The sequence below is a fragment of the Furipterus horrens genome, unplaced genomic scaffold, assembly GCF_987537825.1.
Source record: "Furipterus horrens unplaced genomic scaffold, mFurHor1.1.pri manual_scaffold_2, whole genome shotgun sequence".
NCBI lineage: Eukaryota > Metazoa > Chordata > Mammalia > Chiroptera > Furipteridae > Furipterus > Furipterus horrens.
The window spans coordinates 48673809-48691994 of NW_028327172.1; the positions used below are offsets into that span (position 1 = coordinate 48673809).

At 54.2% G+C, this 18186-nt stretch overlaps 1 protein-coding gene across 4 annotated transcripts in view; it reads left to right on the forward strand.

The window, feature by feature from the left end:
* Positions 1-18186, forward strand: part of MYO7A (myosin VIIA) — a 68971-nt gene that overhangs the window by 13261 nt on the left and 37524 nt on the right. For 3 of the 4 annotated variants that reach the window (XM_090265673.1, XM_090265678.1, XM_090265686.1), the window contains exons 3-13: positions 2151-2335; positions 2848-2969; positions 3050-3192; positions 3342-3455; positions 4681-4834; positions 7825-7901; positions 8507-8626; positions 9385-9527; positions 10594-10804; positions 11313-11448; positions 14019-14125. In XM_090265673.1, coding sequence (XP_090121799.1) covers positions 2151-2335; positions 2848-2969; positions 3050-3192; positions 3342-3455; positions 4681-4834; positions 7825-7901; positions 8507-8626; positions 9385-9527; positions 10594-10804; positions 11313-11448; positions 14019-14125 — 1512 coding nt within the window. Of the gene's footprint in view, positions 1-2150; positions 2336-2847; positions 2970-3049; positions 3193-3341; positions 3456-4680; positions 4835-7824; positions 7902-8506; positions 8627-9384; positions 9528-10593; positions 10805-11312; positions 11449-14018; positions 14126-14887; positions 14942-18186 lie in introns of all 4 variants that reach the window. The other variant, XM_090265669.1, reaches the window with a different exon arrangement.

An 18186-nucleotide genomic window follows, 5' to 3' on the forward strand; every position in this document is an offset into this window, starting at 1 on the left:
CTCTCTCTGGCTGGCTGCCCTCCCCATTGGCTGATTCATTAGGTCTGAAATACTGTCTCTGCCTCCAGCCTCAGCAGCTGCTGTTCATCCTCACACAGCTGCCAGGGTGACCTTTTCCCAGCAGACCTCCCAAATGTCACGCCCTTTCACGCCTCTTTGCTTGATTCCCACTGAGAGATCTCAGCTCCATTTCTGCCATACCCCGCACCTCGAGGAATCCACGGGCCCTCTGCACCCCCACCGCCCTAGGCTTTCCCCCCCTGGCCCCCAGTGTTCAGCTCTCAGCCTCCCTGCATGTCTCAGAGAAGTGTTCTTGAAAGACTGCGTTGAGTCAGCCTCATGCCATGCGGTGAATATGGGCCAGGCAGTGGAGCCTCACGTTATTAAGGAGGTATGAAGGAGACAGGAAGGTGGCACTTACAGACAGCCGCTTCGCACCCGGCACCTACCAAAGGTTATGTTGTTTGGCCTTTACAGCAGCCTGGGAGGTGGATGTTAACCGTCCTCTTTTTACAGAGGAGCAAACTGAGGCTTAGAGACAAAGTGATCTGCCACAAGGATACCCTTTGTGGTCATTTGCCCACCCAGAGACCAGAGTCTAGCTGGTTCCCACAGCTGGGCAGAGCTGAGCTGTGGGGGGAGGTGGCAGGGGTGTCTGGGGCTGGAGGTCAGCAGGTTCTGCTCTGAGAAGTTAGCCCAGCCCTGGCTGTGTGTGAGGAGTTGGTGGTGGAGCAGGACCTTATCGCCCTGTTCCCCACGGACCAGTTTCCTTTTCTCCTGCTCCTCACTCTTCAACCTCGGACCAGTTGTGGCTGCGGGGGGGGCCGGTGAGTGTGGCGCAGAGGTGCCCAGCTCTCCACGCATGCTTGGCCTGGCCACGCCCCTCCAGCTTCCTTCCTTGTCCTGCGTCCCACCCTGTCTGCTTTGCTCGGGCTCTTGGGCACAATCAGCCGGTCAGCATGGTGAGGCTTAGCCGCTTCTGGCATGGGCTGCTTGGAAGAGAGCCTGGGAGAAAAAGGGAATCCTCTGGGCCGCAGAGCAGGTGGTGCAGGGCGAGGTCTCCTGGCCCAGGGCGGGCAGAACCAGAACCGGAGTCTGGGTGTCAGGTGCCCAGCCCAGGGCTGCTCCAAATGGCCATGCCTGGGTCCCGGGGTGGGTGTTTACTCGGTGCTAGCCCCCGGCCGCCGGCAGCAGTGCCTCTCCCGCGTGGCTACCCTGGGCTGAGGCTGCTGGGGCAGGGCTGTGGCTCTGGTGGGAGGCACTAAACCCTAGGTGGGAGGGGATGGACAGGCTGTCACCTCCCCTTGAGGTCACATCTTTCTTTAGCCTGTCCGGGCCCAGATGTCAAGACACCCATCACCAATTATAGGCTGGGCCTGACTTTTTCACGTTGGGGTGGGAAGCGGCAGGAGGAGGGAGAAGTCACCCTGAGTGCTTCACTGTGCCCTAGTGGCCTTGTTGTCCCCTGTGTGGCCCCGGCCCACAGCAGGTACTTTGCACACAGGTGGCTGTTCTGTGCACTAAGAGAGGAGCCCACAGCGAGAAGGTCCTAGAAGGCTCTCTGAGGTGCATCTGGCCCTGGAGCCTACACTGCCCAGGATGTCTGGGGGTGCTTGGTCCCCAGAGCACAGGGGCAGTGCTGCAGGGACTGGGCCCACCCTTCCCTGAACCACACACCCCAGCCCCTTTCGCTCTTTATGGCTTGGTTTCACCCCCTCTGTTCTAGAAAGGTCCAGTTTAGAACTTCAGTCTAAAAGTTTGGGCTGCAGGGCTTGGAGACAAAGCGGGCCGCCAGCATTAGAGGAGTGCCTGCAATATGCTATGAATTTTCTTTAATTTCATAAACAGTTGTTTTATGCCTACTTTACAGATAAAGAAATCAAGGCTTAGAGATCCTCTCTCCCTTTCACTTCATTTCCTTTCTCCCTTCATCACACGGACACCCTCTCTGAGCCAGACCCAATACTAGTCTGAAGACCTACCCCCAGGTCATAGGGAGGCAGGACTCTGACAGGAGAGCCATGTGACCTGAAGCCAATGCTGTCCTTCCAGGAGGGATGGAGTAGGCAGAACCCGAGAGCCTTCTGGAGTCAGAGCCCCCCGCCCCCCACACGGGGAGTGGTGAGCTCCCTGTTCCTTGTCACTCACAGACATACACAGGCTCCATCCTGGTGGCTGTGAACCCCTACCAGCTGCTCTCCATCTACTCGCCAGAGCACATCCGCCAGTACACCAACAAAAAGATTGGGGAGATGCCTCCTCACATTTTTGCCATTGCGGACAATTGTTACTTCAACATGAAACGCAACAGCCGTGACCAGTGCTGCATCATCAGGTGGGCGTACCAGCTCCAGTGTGGAGCTACAGGCTTAGAGCCCCTAGAGCTCTAGCTATGTGCTCCCACTAATGTCTCATAATGCAGAGAATCACCTCCCCTTTCCCAGGCCTTATATCTCTGTTAATGACACCAAAACTCATGTTAGCTTTTGAGGCCAACCTTATCTATTGCTGGCTCCTTTTTAGTTATGGTCAGTTGAAAGCTCAGGATCCTATTCTTTCCTGGGCAGAGTTTAAAAGGACAAAGTACGATTAAACATCTAATACATGCCATGCTCTATGGGAAGTAAGGATGGAGGGGTGTGCATGTCTGAACGAAGGAAAAGGAAAGTAACCTTCGGCTGTGGCAGAGCAATGACCTCCTTTAGCCTTCCCTCAGCCCTGGAAAGTCTAGGCTGTCAGCTCATTTTACAGATGGGGGAGGCCTGGTGGGGAAGGCAGCTTGGGCTGGTGGGGAGGGGGCAGTGCAGACTGTGACAGGCCCTGCCTCCATCTGGACATCCTCTACAGTGGGGAGTCTGGGGCTGGGAAAACAGAGAGCACGAAGCTGATCCTGCAGTTCCTGGCAGCCATCAGTGGGCAGCACTCTTGGATCGAGCAGCAGGTGCTGGAGGCCACCCCCATCCTGGAAGGTAGGGCCAGGGATCTCAGGGTGGGGCTGGGTGGCTGCGTGGGGGCTGACCTTGCCCATGACCCTCTACCCACCCCGAAGCGTTCGGTAATGCCAAGACCATCCGCAATGACAACTCAAGCCGCTTCGGAAAGTACATTGACATCCACTTCAACAAGCGAGGTGCCATCGAGGGCGCCAGGATCGAGCAGTACCTGCTGGAGAAGTCACGCGTCTGTCGCCAGGTGGGCCCAAGCCCAGGGGCACAGCTGTCCCTGCGCAGGACCCTGAGCCATAGTGCTGCGTGGTATTTACCCTGTCTGAATAGCCTCAGTTGTCCCTAGGCTGCAGCCTGTGTCCCCCTGTTCCCTAACACCTGTGCCCACATTTTCAGGCCCCCGATGAAAGGAATTACCATGTGTTCTACTGCATGCTGGAGGGCATGAGTGAGGACCAGAAGAAGAAGCTGGGCCTGGGCCAGGCCACGGACTACAACTACTTGGCTATGGTAAGGCCCAGGTCAGCCATCCAGGAAGGGCGACATCCATCCCAGTGAGGTCAGGGCAGCCCACCCACCCGCTCCCCAGCTCCAGGCCCAGTGGATGGGAATTTCCGAGTGGGTTTTCTCCTGTCCCCTCATCTGCCCTGCCCACCCTGGCCTTGTGTGTGTCATAAGGCCTGTGCCCCACTTGGGCACATACCCACTTGCACACATCTAGACAAATGCTCACTACAGACACACGTTCCTAAATGTGTGTGGATGTCCCAGACCCAGGGACACGTAGACACACACACCCATGTCTACACGCACACAAACCCGCCTCTGCACTTATGCTGTGTTAGTTAAGTCTTTGAGGACATGAAGCTGGGGCCTCTGCCAGCCCCCCAGGAGTGTAGGGTTCAGGTCGCTGTGGCTGCATACTCCAGGGCTAGCCAATTGCAGGCTCTGGTGCCAGCCTCTTGCTGCTGGCAGGCCACGAAGGAGAAGTGGACCCCGGGACCCTTGCTGCTACCCAAAACTAGGTCGGTGGCCATGCACACGGCAGGCTGGCTCAGGAACACCAGCTTCCCTAGTCTGTGGGAGACCCTCTTGCTGGTTGCCTGGAGCTGGGCTGGGCTGAGCCACATGGACACAATTGTGGGCAATGGCACCTGAGGGATGTGGGACAACAAAGGTACATGTGCATGTGCGTGCATGTGTGTGTGTTGTAGGTGTAACGACTTTTCCTGGACACTTCCTGTAGCTGGCTGGCCTGGCACACTTTCACACACACACACACACACACACACACACACACACACACACACACACAGGCCTTACAGGCACGCACAGTGGGACAGGCCCTGTCAATGCTCCTTCCATCCCCAGCTGCTCCTGGTGAGGGGTTCAAGTCCCTGAGGGCAGGTGGCCATGGGTGGATTGGGGGAGCACAGTAGGGCCTTGGTGCTGTGACTGCCTGAAAGGGCGATGGACCAGGCCTGGCATCAGTGACCTAGCCCCTCTTACTCATGGGAAAACAGGCACTTAGGGTTCCTGGTACAGGAAATGTGTTCTTGAGAAGCCTAGGTAGGAGCTTTCTAGACTTTCCGGAGGAGTCACAGCGCTCGCTGTGCCTGGAGCCCCCAGCTGGCTTGGCTTGGCTTGGCAGCGAGGGCACTGCGGCTTAGGCACTGCCTCCCTGGGGCTCTCCCTGATGCCCTCCTGCCCCAACTCTCCCACTTCTGCCTCCCAGGGCAACTGCATAACCTGCGAGGGCCGGGAGGACAGCCAGGAGTATGCCAACATCCGCTCTGCCATGAAAGTGCTCATGTTCACCGACACTGAGAACTGGGAGATCTCGAAGCTCCTGGCCTCCATCCTGCACCTGGGCAACCTGCAGTACGAGGGTGAGGGGCCTGAATGGCGCTCCACTCACCCCAGCCTGGCACTAGATCCCAGGGCAGCATGACGCCTCTCTGTCCAGGGGGTACAGGTAGTTCAGGTTCTGTCACAGCAGGTCCCCTCTTAGGGAGAACTCACCTGTGGTGGATTTGAGCAGATCTGCCAGTGTCAGGTGTGGTTTCACTGGGCTGAAATTCCACCATAGAGGTGCACAGATAAAGTGCAATGGGGGTTGACTATAGGCCCTTTAAGACCACTTCCAAATCTGGTTTCTTCTTTAAGGTCAGCTGTCTTGGAGAGAGGGTAACTTTTTTAAAAGTATATTTTATTGATTATGCTGTTACAGTTGTCCCAATTTCTTTTGCTTTTGCTCCCCTTTTCCCAGTACCCCCCTTCCCTCCAGCAATCCCACCCCTCTTAGTTCATGTCCATGGGTCGTGCATATAAGTTCTTTGGCTTCACCCTTTCCTATATTATTAACTTCCCCCTGTCTATTTTGTACCAACAGATTATGCTTCTTAGTCCCTGCACCAGCTAATAACCCTGCAAATGATCCCCACACCTATGATTCTGTTCCTGTTCTGGTTGTTTTCTTAGTTTGTTTTTGTTCTTATTCTTTAGATTCTGTTGTTGATAGTTCTGAGTTTGTTGTCACTTTAATGTTCATAGTGTTGATCTTCTTTTTCTTAAGTAAGTCCCTTTGACATTCCATATAATAAGCTTGGTGATGATGAACTCCTTTAGCTTTACCTTGTCTGGAAAGCATTTTATCTGCCCTTTCATTCTAAGTGATAGCTTGGCTGGATAGAGTAGTCTTGGTTGTAGGTCTTTGCTTTTCATCACTTTGAATACTTCTTGCTGGCAATGTTTCTTTTGAGAAATCAACTGAGAGTCTTATGGGCACTCCTTGGAAGGTAACTCTCTGCTTTTCTCATGCTGCTTTTAAGATTCTCTCTTTATCTTTCACTTTTGGAATTTTAATTCTGATGTGTCTTGCTGTGGTCATCTTTGGGTCTAGCTTGTTTGTGACTCTCTGTGCTTCCTGGACTAGTATGTCTATTTCCCTCCCCAAATTTGGGACGTTTTCCTTCATTATTTTTTCACATAAGCTTTCGCTTTCTTGCTCTTCCTCTTCTCCTTCTGGCACCCCTATGATTCAGATGTTGGTATGTTTAAAGTTGTCCCACAGGTTCCTAAGCCTCTCCTCATTTTTTTAAATTCTTGTTTCATCATTCTGTACTGGTTGACTGTTTTTTTCTTCCTTACATTCCAAATTATTGATTTGAACCCCAGTTTCCTTCTCTTCACCATTGGTTTTGTGTGGATTTTCCTTCGTTTCATTTAGCATAGCCTTCACTACTTCCCTTATGTGTTTGCTATACTTAAGCATATCTGTCAAGCCTGTGAGCATCTTTATCACCAGTGTTTTGAATCTGCATCTGTTAGGTTGGCTAGCTCCTCATCACTTAGTTCTCCCACTGGAACCTTGATCCGTTCCTTCTTTTGGGCCATACTTCTCTCCTCATCTTGACAGGGTCCTGTGTTTGTTTGCCTCTGTGTCTTAGGTAGAGTTATCACACCTGTGATGTTATAAGGGGCGGAGCTTTAGGTATTCGTCAGTACAGGGTGATCAGTTTCACCACATTGTCGTGCTGTGTGTGGAGGAGGGGTCTGAGAGGGAACAATGCTGCTTGCTCAGCACTTGCCCCTTTTCCAGGTACTTCTTCCACTTCTGTATGGGACTGGCACCTCTCTAGCTGTTGTCCTGGCCATCGTTCCCAGAGTGGATGGGTCTGCAGACGTTCTAGGATAGTGGGGGCCCTTTAAACAGGTGCATCTGCTGAGAGACCATCAGTTTCTGCCTCCACCCCAACCCCCACTGGTTTACACAGTCAGAAGCAATGAGGCTTTATTTTCCTCAGCACTGGAACCATGAGCTGTGCGGTCTGGTCTGGTGCTGGGAGCGCTCTCCAGGTGTTCTTCTTGGCTTTTAAAAATGTTTGACTGCACTTTCTGCTGGCCTGCCATGCTGCTGCCACCACACTGCGTCCTCTTCGCCCTGGCTCTGCCCCTCCTACCTGTCTGGATGAATATTTCTTCTTTATATCTTCATTTGTTGGACTTCCATGCAGCTCGATTTTCTGGAACTTCTGGTTGTCTCTAGTTTTGAGGTAGTTGTATTCCTTCTTAGTTGTGGAGGGAGATTCAGCATGTCTGTCTAAGCCTCCATCTTGGCCAGAAGTCTGAGAGGGTAAATTTTTAAATTAACTCATACTAAGATGGGAGTGACTAAATAGCCATCTTCAGGAAAGGGGAAAGACCAGGAAAGGGAACATGTTCACTCAGCTAACACTCCCTGAGCACCTACTATGTCCCAGGCTGGGAGGTGGTCCTCTAAGGCAGGCACCCAGTCCCACTTTGCTCTTGCCCTTTGTACCTAGCATGGCCCCTACACAAAGTAAGAGTCTGAGCTTACATCACAAATGTCCCTCTGGGAGAATGTGTTTACTGAATGAATGAATAATCCCAGGTCTAAGGAGCCCATAGTCTAGTGAGTCTTAAAAGACTGAGGGTCCTGGAGAAAGGGCATACCAGGCTGTAGGAAGAGTTTGTGCAAAGGCTCCGAGGCGTGAGAAAGCAGGGGCTTCAGGGCACCTGTGGGGAAGGACAGGTAGCATCAGGCACTAAGCTAAGCAAGTGCAAAATACCTGTCTCATAGTCTAGAGTGGAGATCAGGGGAGAGGGGCATGACTGCCAGTGTCTGCTGCTTGGGGGCCCAGACACACACGGTTTCCATGCTCATAGTGCCCATAGTTCGTGATGAGAACATTCATCAAACATACATTGGCCCAGAGAAGGATTTAATCACGTATGATATCCTCTGTGGACAGAGTAGCCCCCTGAGAGCAGGGCTGGCATTGGCCCCCTTAGACTGCCCCCTGGCTCCCATGCCCACTCTCCCTTGCCTCACGCTGCACCCTCTTACTGCTGACAGCCCGAACATTTGAAAACCTGGATGCCTGCGAGGTCCTCTTCTCCCCGTCTCTGGCCACAGCTGCGTCCTTGCTCGAGGTCAGTGCCTGACCTTCTGTCCCCATGGCTGCTTTTGTTTCTCTCAGAGGGACAGTTTTGACTTCAGGTTCAGGGGCTGGGCATGTGGAGCCTCTGCTTGGGAAAGTTCTAGAAATTCAGCATTGAGAACCCTCTGTGTACAGGATCTGGGCTGGGCACAGGTCTCCTAGGAGGAGTAGAGCCTAGAGCTTGGGAGCCACACTGCCTGTCTTAGCCCAGCTGTTCCTGGGGACAGTGGAGGCTCATGGGACCAGGGTTGGGGGCCCTGAGTGAGTCAGTCAGTCTTTTAGGAAACACTTATGAGACTCTGCTGGGCTGGAACACTGCAGTGAATAAAGCTAGAGTCAGAGCCAGTCCTGGGAGGGATGGGTAACATGCTGGCAGGGACAGGAGGGAGCTGACAGAGGGTGGCAGTGTTTGGATAGGATTTGATGGTTGGGAAGAATTTGGCCGTAGAGCCATGGGGAAGGTCATCCTTAGGGGAGAAACAGTCTGAATGAGACCTGGTTGGGAAGTGGGAGGGGAGGGGTTCTAGGTCTGGTGGGGTTCTAGGGTGGGGTCACCTGGCGGGTGGCTGTGTGAGTACCTGGATGCCAACCCACCAGGTGAACCCCCCAAACCTGATGAACTGCCTGACCAGCCGCACCCTCATCACCCGTGGGGAGACGGTGTCCACCCCGCTCAGCAGGGAGCAGGCGCTGGATGTTCGCGATGCCTTTGTCAAGGTGGGTTTGTGCCGTGACTGCCTGCTCTCCCCGCCCCTTGGGAGGATGGGTTGTTGATGGGCAGGAGCTGGTGGACATTGGGGCCGCGATCTTGGCCTGCCCTTGGGCACTGGCTCTGGCCATTGGCTCTCTCTGGGGCCTGGGCAAGAGTCTGCCTTCCCCTGAGTCCCACAGGGCTGGGAGTTGTGCCCTCCAGGAGCCCTGCCAGGTCTGGTCCCCTCAGACCCTCCACTCTAGCCTGCTTTGATCTCCAGCTCTTAGGGCCTCGTGCTGGGCCATATTCTTGGGGCACTGTCTCCTGTGCTATTCTCAGCCCAGGGGACACCCTCTCTGGTCTCTTCAAGGAAGACACTGAAGAGGGGCTGGGTCAGAGAAGGAGGGCACTGAATCCTGCCTGTTTCCATAGCCACACGTTTGCTGCCCATTGCACCCCTCCCTGCTGTAGGCCCTGTGCTGGGCTCTGGGACCCTCGAGATACTCAGAGCTGATGGGGAGTCAGAGAAGGATGGAGAACTGGGAGCCCAGAGGAGGGCTCCTTCCCAATCTGGGAGGTCAGGGATGGTTTCTTGGGGAAGCTTGGAAAAATGAGTAGGAATTGTTCAAGCAGGAAAGGGTGGTCCAGGCAGAGGAAATAGTTTGAGTAAAGGCTTGGGGGCTTCAGAGCATGCTGTCCCATGGAAGGGGCTCAGGAGCCTGGCCTGTCTCCCCGGGAGGCTGTGGCGGGGCCCAGCGGCTGATGCAGCCGGCCTGCCTCTCAGGGGATCTACGGGCGACTCTTCGTGTGGATTGTAGACAAGATCAATGCCGCGATTTACAAGCCCCCCTCCCAGGAAGTGAAGAACTCTCGCCGGTCCATTGGCCTCCTGGACATCTTTGGGTTTGAGAATTTTGCTGTGAACAGGTAACGTGTGGGACTCTGCCCTGTAGGAATTTTCTTCCCCATCACGGACATAAGAAATGTCACATCTGCCCCTTTAAACTACATTTAGTGGGTTCCAGACACACCCTGCCAGGCCACTGGAAAATCTGACTCCACTCATCCTGGTGGGGCTTCTCTCCTTCCTTCCCATTCTCCCCAGTCCCCAGGGACAGCTGAGGCCAGCCCAGGAAAGGAGTGTGGGGCTGGGGCTGGGGTGGGAGGCTCTTAAATAGTCAAGGACACTCCAGGCCAGCTGATCTGCCCGGTGTCTGAGCTGCAGGTACCTTGAGGCTGGTGAGCTAAGGCTGAGATAGGGGTCTTGGCCATGCTTGGGGTCCCACACTCTTTGGGGGACCATGTGTGGGGCAGACAGATGGAGCAGGCCTAGATGGAGCTCAAGTGGTAAGCAGCCATGCCTGCCCCCTTCCTCGCTATGTGACCTCTGGCAAGTCACTTCAATTCCTGTAATATCTGGATGTCTCAGAGTACCCACCCCCCCAGCCTCACCAGTACACCCACACTGAACACACGGAGTGTCACTTGGGCGAGCGCTGAGTTGGTGGCTCAGAGATGCCAGCTGTCAAGCCTCTGCTTTCAGACCTCATTGGCCCCCTTCCCAGGTCCCACTGACAGTACGGATCTCTCCGAAGGCCCACCTCCCAGCTCCTTGGTTCTCCCCTGGACCCCAGGTGCTCTGCCAGGGGGCTAGAGGCCGGCCACCTGCTAGCCCTCCCCACAGAACTTGGTCATGCAGGTGAAAGGGTCCTGAACTGGGGGTCCTGAACCCCAGACCCTAGCCTTAACTCCCTCTGACTCATAAGTGACCTTGGGCAGTGCTTTGCTCTCACTGGGCCCTGGTGTCCTCTCCTGCACACAGAGTGGTTTGCCTTGACAATCTTGCCCCAACCTCAGAGGCTGGAGAGTCCTTGATGGGATCAATGTGCCCAAGGGCACGCTGCACAAGGAGGCAGAGGTGGCCCCTGAGTGGCAGGCAGGGCCTCAACAACACCCATTCGTGCCCCATGTCCCCTCTGCACCCCTCCCCCAGCTTCGAGCAGCTCTGCATCAACTTCGCCAATGAGCACCTGCAGCAGTTCTTCGTGCGGCACGTGTTCAAGCTGGAGCAGGAGGAGTATGACCTGGAGAGCATCGACTGGCTGCACATTGAATTCACCGACAACCAGGACGCCCTGGACATGATCGCCAACAAGCCCATGAACATCATCTCCCTCATCGACGAGGAGAGCAAGTTCCCCAAGGTGGGCGTGTGGCAGAGGGGATCCTTTGCACTGAGCCTCAGCTTTCCTCATCTGCAAAGTGGGGCTAATGACACCTGCTACTCAGCGTGGCTCTGGGGCCAGTTCAAGTGCATTCATGGGACATTTGGAAATCGCCTACACTCCATTGGGTCCTGCACCAAATGGTGAAGATCTAAGCCTGCAGCTGGCACAGAATAGGTGTTCCAGACACCAACTGTCTTGGGGCAGGGGAGGAACTGCTCCTAAGATTTTACTTTGAGGAATAGGTTTTCCAAACTGGAATGCACTATTCCTGTTGTGTTGTTCCATTTCGTCCACTTAACAGATGGGGACAGAGGCCCACAGAGCTCCTGAGTGGGCTACAAATAATGGGAGGGAAGCTCTGGGAAAGACAGAAGAGGGGGTGCGACAAGGTCAGGACAGGCAGTGGAGTGTGGTGGAGAGTGAGGGGAGTGGAGAGCGGGAAGGAGGGAGAGGTGGGCCGACCGCTGCCGCTTGGTTCCCACAGGGCACAGACGCCACCATGCTGCATAAGCTGAACTCCCAGCACAAGGTCAACGCGAACTATATTCCTCCCAAGAACGACTACGAGACCCAGTTCGGGATCAACCACTTTGCCGGTGTCGTCTACTATGAGAGTCAAGGTACAGGTGGTCTGGCTGGGCGGCCGTCCCTTTGTACCCCTCCCTCCCTTACCCTCCTCCGGCCCAGGACGGAGACACCAGGGTCCTGGAATACAGAGGGGAAACGTTGGGATCAATGATTTTAATTTTAAAAATTATAGTAAAATATATATAATATAAAATTTACTATTTTAACAATTTTTAATTCTACACTTCAGTGACAAGTAGATTCACAATATAGTGCAACCATCATCCCTGTCCATTTCCAGAGCCTAGCGATCACCCCGAACAGAAGCTCTGCACCCACTAAACTCCCTGTCCCCCCTCTAGCCTCTGATGTCCTGTATTGTCCTTTCTGTCTTTATGTGTTTGACTGTTAGAAGAACCTCATGTAAGTGGAATCATACAATATTTGTCCTTTTGTGTTTGGCTTATTTCACTCAACGTAATGTCCTCAAGGTTTGTACCTTTTAATTTATCCCTTCGTCTGCTGATGGGCATCTGAGTTGTTTCTTCCTTTTGGCTATTGCAAATGCTGCTGTGAACATGGTGTACAAGTTTGAGTTCCTGCTTTCAATTCTTTGCGGTGGGCACTATGCTCTTTTGTACAGATGGCAAACTGAGGCTCACAGGGGGTTTTAACTGTCCCTACCTGACGGAGCCCATTGGATGCAAAGCCAGGCCTAGAACCAGCCCTGTTACCCACCAAGACTCAACAACCAGACCAAGTGTGAGCTTTGAAGGGGATGCACTTCTTTCCCCCTGGGACATGCGTTTGGGTTCATTTTCAAGCCAGAAGTCGAGAAGAAGGTCAGAACACAGGCTGACCCCATTTGGAATTCTTACAGGGTTTCAAAAGCCTGCAGACTATCCTAGTCAGCTCCACCCTTCCACCTGGTGTCAAGGGCCAGCCTCCAGTGGGCCTCAGTTGTGGGATGTGTCTACACTGAGCTCCTGACCTGCAGCCCCACAGGGTTCCACCCACAGCCCAAGGCAGTGAAATTCAAAATAAGCAAAGAGCCAGTGCTTTAGTATGTCCTTGCTGTGTTAGTCCAGAGGCAGTAAAGCGTATCAGTGAGCCATGCTGCGGGGATGGGATCTGAAGGCTGCTCAGTCCCCTTTAAAATATTGGCGGTGCGCTCCCACCCTGCTGTTAGAAAGAAAAAAGCCAATGTTAAGTTTGAGACTGTTGGGCAAACCAGTGGTTCCTTTGTGTGGAGTCACTGAGGATTGCATTTTTCAGTTCAGTTCAACCGACATTCCCTGAGCATCTGGTATGTACCAGGCTTCCTGTTGCTGAGGTTACAGAAAGGAAGATTGAGTGAACTATACATGAAGTTGTAGAATTACAGACTATTCATTCTGGAGGGAACATGAGGGTCATCCATTGTTATGGATTTGTGAACTGAGGCCCAGAGAGTGAAATGACTTGCCTAACATCATTAACTAGTTTTGAGTTGCTTTAAGGAATTCTACGAGCATTTTCTGGTTCATGAAGTCCTGTTTTAATCCAGCACTTCATTTTTGATGGGGATGGTGTTGGGTGATTTGAAGAGAAGCAACAGCTCATGAGTACTGTCATTCCCACCTGACAGATGAAGCTGAGGCCCAGAGGGGACATTCCTAGTGTCCCGTGTGAGCCTGTCATAGAGCTTTAGTTAGAGCTCTACAATTCTATCCCAACTCCAGACCACACCCTTCTACTACCAAGTGCTTCCTGCAGCTCACCCCTCCTCTGACACTGGAGGGCAGCCCAGCACTGGGTCTCTGGGCCCTCTACCAGCCAGGGCAGCCTGAGTCCTGCAGGGTCGGGGTGCTGCTCCTCTGCAGTGCCCCTCTTCCTCAGGCATCCCCAGCCCTTGGGCACCCGTATCCTGGCCCACCCTACCAAGGCCTCCCACTTACCAGTTCCTAACTCCCCAATCCTGGGAATGGCAGCCTTCTCTGGGGTCTGTGTGGTACAGGGGAGCTTCTCTGGGCCGGCACCAGTGGTCCAGGGTTTGAGTTTTAACTCTGCCGGCAGCTTGCTGTGTGGTGTTAGGCACCTTGCTTAGCTTCTCTGGACATTGGTTTACTCCCTTGTGGGATGAGAAGATAATTCTTGCTTGTCTCACATCTCCAGCGGTGGTGGGGGGCAAGCTATTTTTAGTTAATTTTTTTTACTATTAGCTAGTACCAGATCAACATGTATTCTCTCCCAGATGACACACTTACTTGATAAGGGCCTTTGACACTTTTGTTTAGAAGGCTAAGGCTGGCATTTCAGGCATTGGGGTGGTGCAGTCAGGAAGGTGCCCCACTGCCCTTGGGGACAGGCCTCCTGCCCTTCTCTCTGACCAGACTGGAAGAGGAGGGCTATGAGGGTAGGTAGATGGAGCTCCAGTTCTGTCTCTGCCTTCACTTTCTCTGTGGCCTTGGGCCAGCTGCTATCCTCTCCGGGCCTCAGTGTCCCCCACTGGAACATGGATGTGGGTGAATTAGGTGAATCTGGGGAGTCCTCTGGCCTTTGGGGATGATTGGGGTGGGGTAGAGTCTTGTCAGGTAGAGGCCACCGGGGCTGGGAGGTGTGACTGCTCTTTGCCGCTGCCCAGGCTTCCTGGAGAAGAACCGGGACACCCTGCATGGAGACATCATCCAGCTGGTCCACTCCTCCAGGAACAAGTTCATCAAGCAGATCTTCCAGGCTGACGTCGCCATGGTAACGTCAGGGCAGGGCTTCTACTGGGCAGGAAGGGTCCCCAGAAGCAGGGGTGGTGTCGAGGCAACCCTTGCCCAACACCGTCAGCTGAGTTCCTCTGGCTGCAGAGTCGGGACAGTGCTTTCCTGTGTTCTAGGAGGGATGTGAGGGGGCCTCTAAGATCCTCCCATCTGGTCCTCTTATATTGATTGGGGGTGTGCGGGTGGGATGCAAGGCCCAGAGAAGGGTCACACCTGAGAGAGGTCACAGAGCAGAGCCTGATCAAGACTCAGTTCACCATGGGAGTTTCCCCCCGCCCCCTGACTTGGACCTCCTTCTGCTAATAGGGAGCTCAGGCCAAGGGAGCACCACCAGCCTCCAGGACGCGGGTGGCTGTGGGCGTTCAGGGAAATGGCACAAAGGATATATTTGCGCCAGCCCTGGACCCCACACAAGGGTGGAGAGTGTCCCCCCTTCTATTTCCTTTGTCCCTAGAGTGGCAGACTGGTGGGCTTTCTCCTGCAGGATCACATACCTTTTTATCTCCTGCTTCCTCCTGTTCCATGGCTTCTTGGAGGGTCACAGAGGGGCTCCGAGGGAGGGCAGGGCCGCTGCCCCCTTGGTGCCCATCCAGGTGCCTCTGAGGCCCCCAGCCCCAAGGAGCCCGGACCTCTGCCCTGAGGGTCCTCTTCTCTCCCTGGTGGGCTTTGGCCTCCGTTTCTGACCCGCCACGTTCTCCTTGCCCCTCCCCCCTCTCGCCCTGCACTGTGGTTCCTGGGATAGTTTCTCTGTGGTTATTCATCGGGCACTCTCCGCCAGTCGGCAGCTTCTGTGAAGGTAAAGACCCAGTGGCCTCAGCGGCCCCTGGGACTAGGCTGTGTCCTTGGTTCCGTGACACTGAGGCTTGGGGAGAGGGCCGGCTGCTTCTCTTTTTTTTTTTTTTTTTTTTTGAGTGTTTTTTTTCTTTTTTCTTTTTTTTGGTGGAGTGGTTTGTGGCATGGTTTTGTTTTTGTTTTTTGAATTGTGTGTACTGCAGGCATCTCAGTTTCTGAAAGAAGGAAACTGAGTCCTAGAAAAAGAGGCAAGCCTTGCTCAGCTACCCCATGAACCAGGGGCAGAGCTGGGACCAAACCCTTGTCTCCCAAGGGGCACCCAGGCCAGCTCCGCCCCCAGGCCCTGCTGAGTGTGTCTCTGTCTGCACCTTGGCCAGATCCTCTGATAACCTTGTAGAGTAGGACGGGCAGGTAGTATTTTCTGCATTGTGCAGATCGAAAGCTCAGAGATGGGGTGTGGCTCACCCCAAGTCAGCATCCTGGGGAGCTGGTGCTAGAAGTCATCCTCCCAGGACCCCCTTAGGCACAGCACATCCCCTGTGCCCATGACCAGCACCTTCAGGTCATGACTCCCAAGATGCTTTAGGTCCCAAACGTGCTCTGCCATCTCCTTTGCTTCCCTTTTCTCTTCTCAATCCTTAATTTCCTCTCTGACTTATACTGCCATCCTCCCACCTTTGGTCTTAATGCTGAGCCCCCCCTTTTCCCTAAGTGCCTGGCCTCCCCTGCTGCCCAGCACCTCCTAGAGCTCCGAAACAATCCCTGAGTGCACAGCGGCCGCGCAGGGCGCCCTCACGCCGGGAGCAGGTGTGTATCTGGATGGTGGCCTCTCCTGTGCCGGTGGATCAGCCCTGGTAGCCCACCCCCCAGGCCTGCATTGTGGCTCAGTCGGTTGACAGGGTGAATGTAGGGCCACTACCAGAAGGGGGCCCCAGGCACCTGAAGCACCAGCCCCCAGCAGTCCCACCTGACCCACCTATCACAGGGTCGGGGCAGCCAAGAGGCAGGTGTGCCTCTGGGCTCATTCTCCCCTCTCCTGTCCGCTAGCCCAGCCCACCCACACCTCAGGTCTGTCCGCTTCTCTGGTCTGAGGTAGTCCTGGAACAGCACTGAACCCGCATTCCCCTCCCGCCCTTCTCCTCTCATCCCAGAGTATCTGGAGGCACCTGGGGGTCTCTCCAGGAAGTTTCCTGTTCTGAGGTCCTTCCCCTGGACCCTGGGACTAGACCCCCTTGTTGCGGAACCGTGGAGCCATCCAAACGTAAGACCCCAAGGTCTCCAGAAATGGCCCACTCCTGAGGGAGCGTTTGAAGCACAGAATTAGACACAGCAGTGACAGACATGAAACCAATGGCATCTACTCTTCTTGGCCAGGCTGTGAGCTCTGCACTTGTATTTCTCACCCCATTCACTGCCCACAGCAACCGTGTGAGTGACTGCCATGGCCCCCCATTACAGCTGAAGAAGCTGGGGCCCAGAGAGGCCTGGTGGCTTGCTCGAGCTCACACAGCTTGTGACGTACAGGGATTTGATCCAGGTCTGTCTCAGGGGGGTAGAGGGACTTGTCCAAGGTCACCTCCAAGTGAGGGCTAAAGTGAGGTTTTCAAGTCCCTGCTCTTTTTCACTGCACTCTGCTGTCTCTGTAAGCATCACCTCTAGGAAAGAGAAAATGCGTTGTAACTGCAGAAATATGATAGCTCTGATAAAGGAACAATGAAATCAGCTTGGTGAAGTGCAAAGTCACGGTTTATTTGATAGGACTGGCTGCAGTGCTTTCCTCAGGGTGGAGGCCCAGATGCCTTCGACCCCTGTCATCTGAACTCACGTCCTGTGCAGGCCCCCACCCCTGACTTCCCATCCTTGCTCTGGTGTCTGCCTCCCCAGGCGGCCTGGGCAGCCCCGCCCCAGCCATTGCTGCTGCAGAGATCAGCTGAGCCACAGGACGGCAGTTCCTCCAGGGCACTGAGCACCCATATTAATGTCTAACCCCAGTCAGATGTCACCGGTGCCCTGAGTCCACAGGACGCTTTGTTCACTCCGTGTGCAGGCGGCTTCTCCTGCCTGCACACATCACGCCCTGATGCCTGCCCCTCAGATCCTGTCTGTGAGTTGTTTAACGTTGACTTTTGGACTTTTCACTTCCGCCTTTATCCCCCTCCCCTCCCTAAATATCTTCAGATTAACCCAGAAGACAAGGATTATCAGAAAGGACCACCTTCCCCTTCCATGACAGGAAGCCAAATCAGGTGGCAGGGAAAGTGAGAGCAGACCCTGAGGCTCCACAGCCCCGTTCACTCGCTCCTTGATTCAGTCATAAATACTGTTTAGTGTCTGTTATATGCCAGGCATTGTCCTATGCCTTGAGGACATAATAGTGAGCAAAACAGAAAAAATTTTCTGTCCGCATGAAACTTACATTCTAGCAGAAGGGGAAATAGTTAAGTAAAAAAATATGTACAGTATATAGTATGTCAGGTGGTGACACATGATATGGAGAAAAGTCAGGGAGTAAGGCATGCTGATGGTGGGGCTCTGCAATTTTGAATAGGGGGCCAGGAAAGGCCTTACAGAGACGTTGACAAGGAGGTGAGAAAGCCAGCCACTTGCATCACGGAGGAAGAGCATTGCAGGGAGAGGGAAGGGCAAGTGCAAAGCCCCACTGTGCTTCTGGAGCCCTAAACTGCCTGGTGCATCGTATGGAGGGCACGGGGTTGGGCTGGCTGGAGGGAGTGAGCGGGGTGGTGGAGAGACCAGCAGCCCTGGGACCACATCTGTGGGACATCGTCGGTCCCACCAGGACCTCAGCATTTATGCTGAGCGAACTGGGGAGCCGTTGGAAAGTTTTGAGCAGGGCAGGTCTGACTGGGCTGCATTTGGACAGCCTCTCAGCCTGCTGTGTGGAGGGCGCTGTGGACTGCGGGCAACAGAGGCAGGGAGACGAGTTTGGAGGTGTTGTCATTATCTGAGAGAGCCATGCGGGTGGCTTGGACGAGGCTGGCAGTGGAGTAGGTGGTAAGGAGTCAGACGCTGGGTCTCTTCTGGAGGGGGAGTCGAGAAGAGGCTGACCTATTGGATATGAGCAAGGAGGAGTTGGGATGCTTCCTAAATTTCTGACTGGAGCCATGGGAAGGTGGACAATTTTGGGGAGCCTGTGGACACTTGGAGCCTGTTCAGCACCACTTCAGTTCAGCAGTGCTGTTAACCATTACTGCGCCAGGCCCCAGGCACAGCAGTAAACAAGACAGGCCC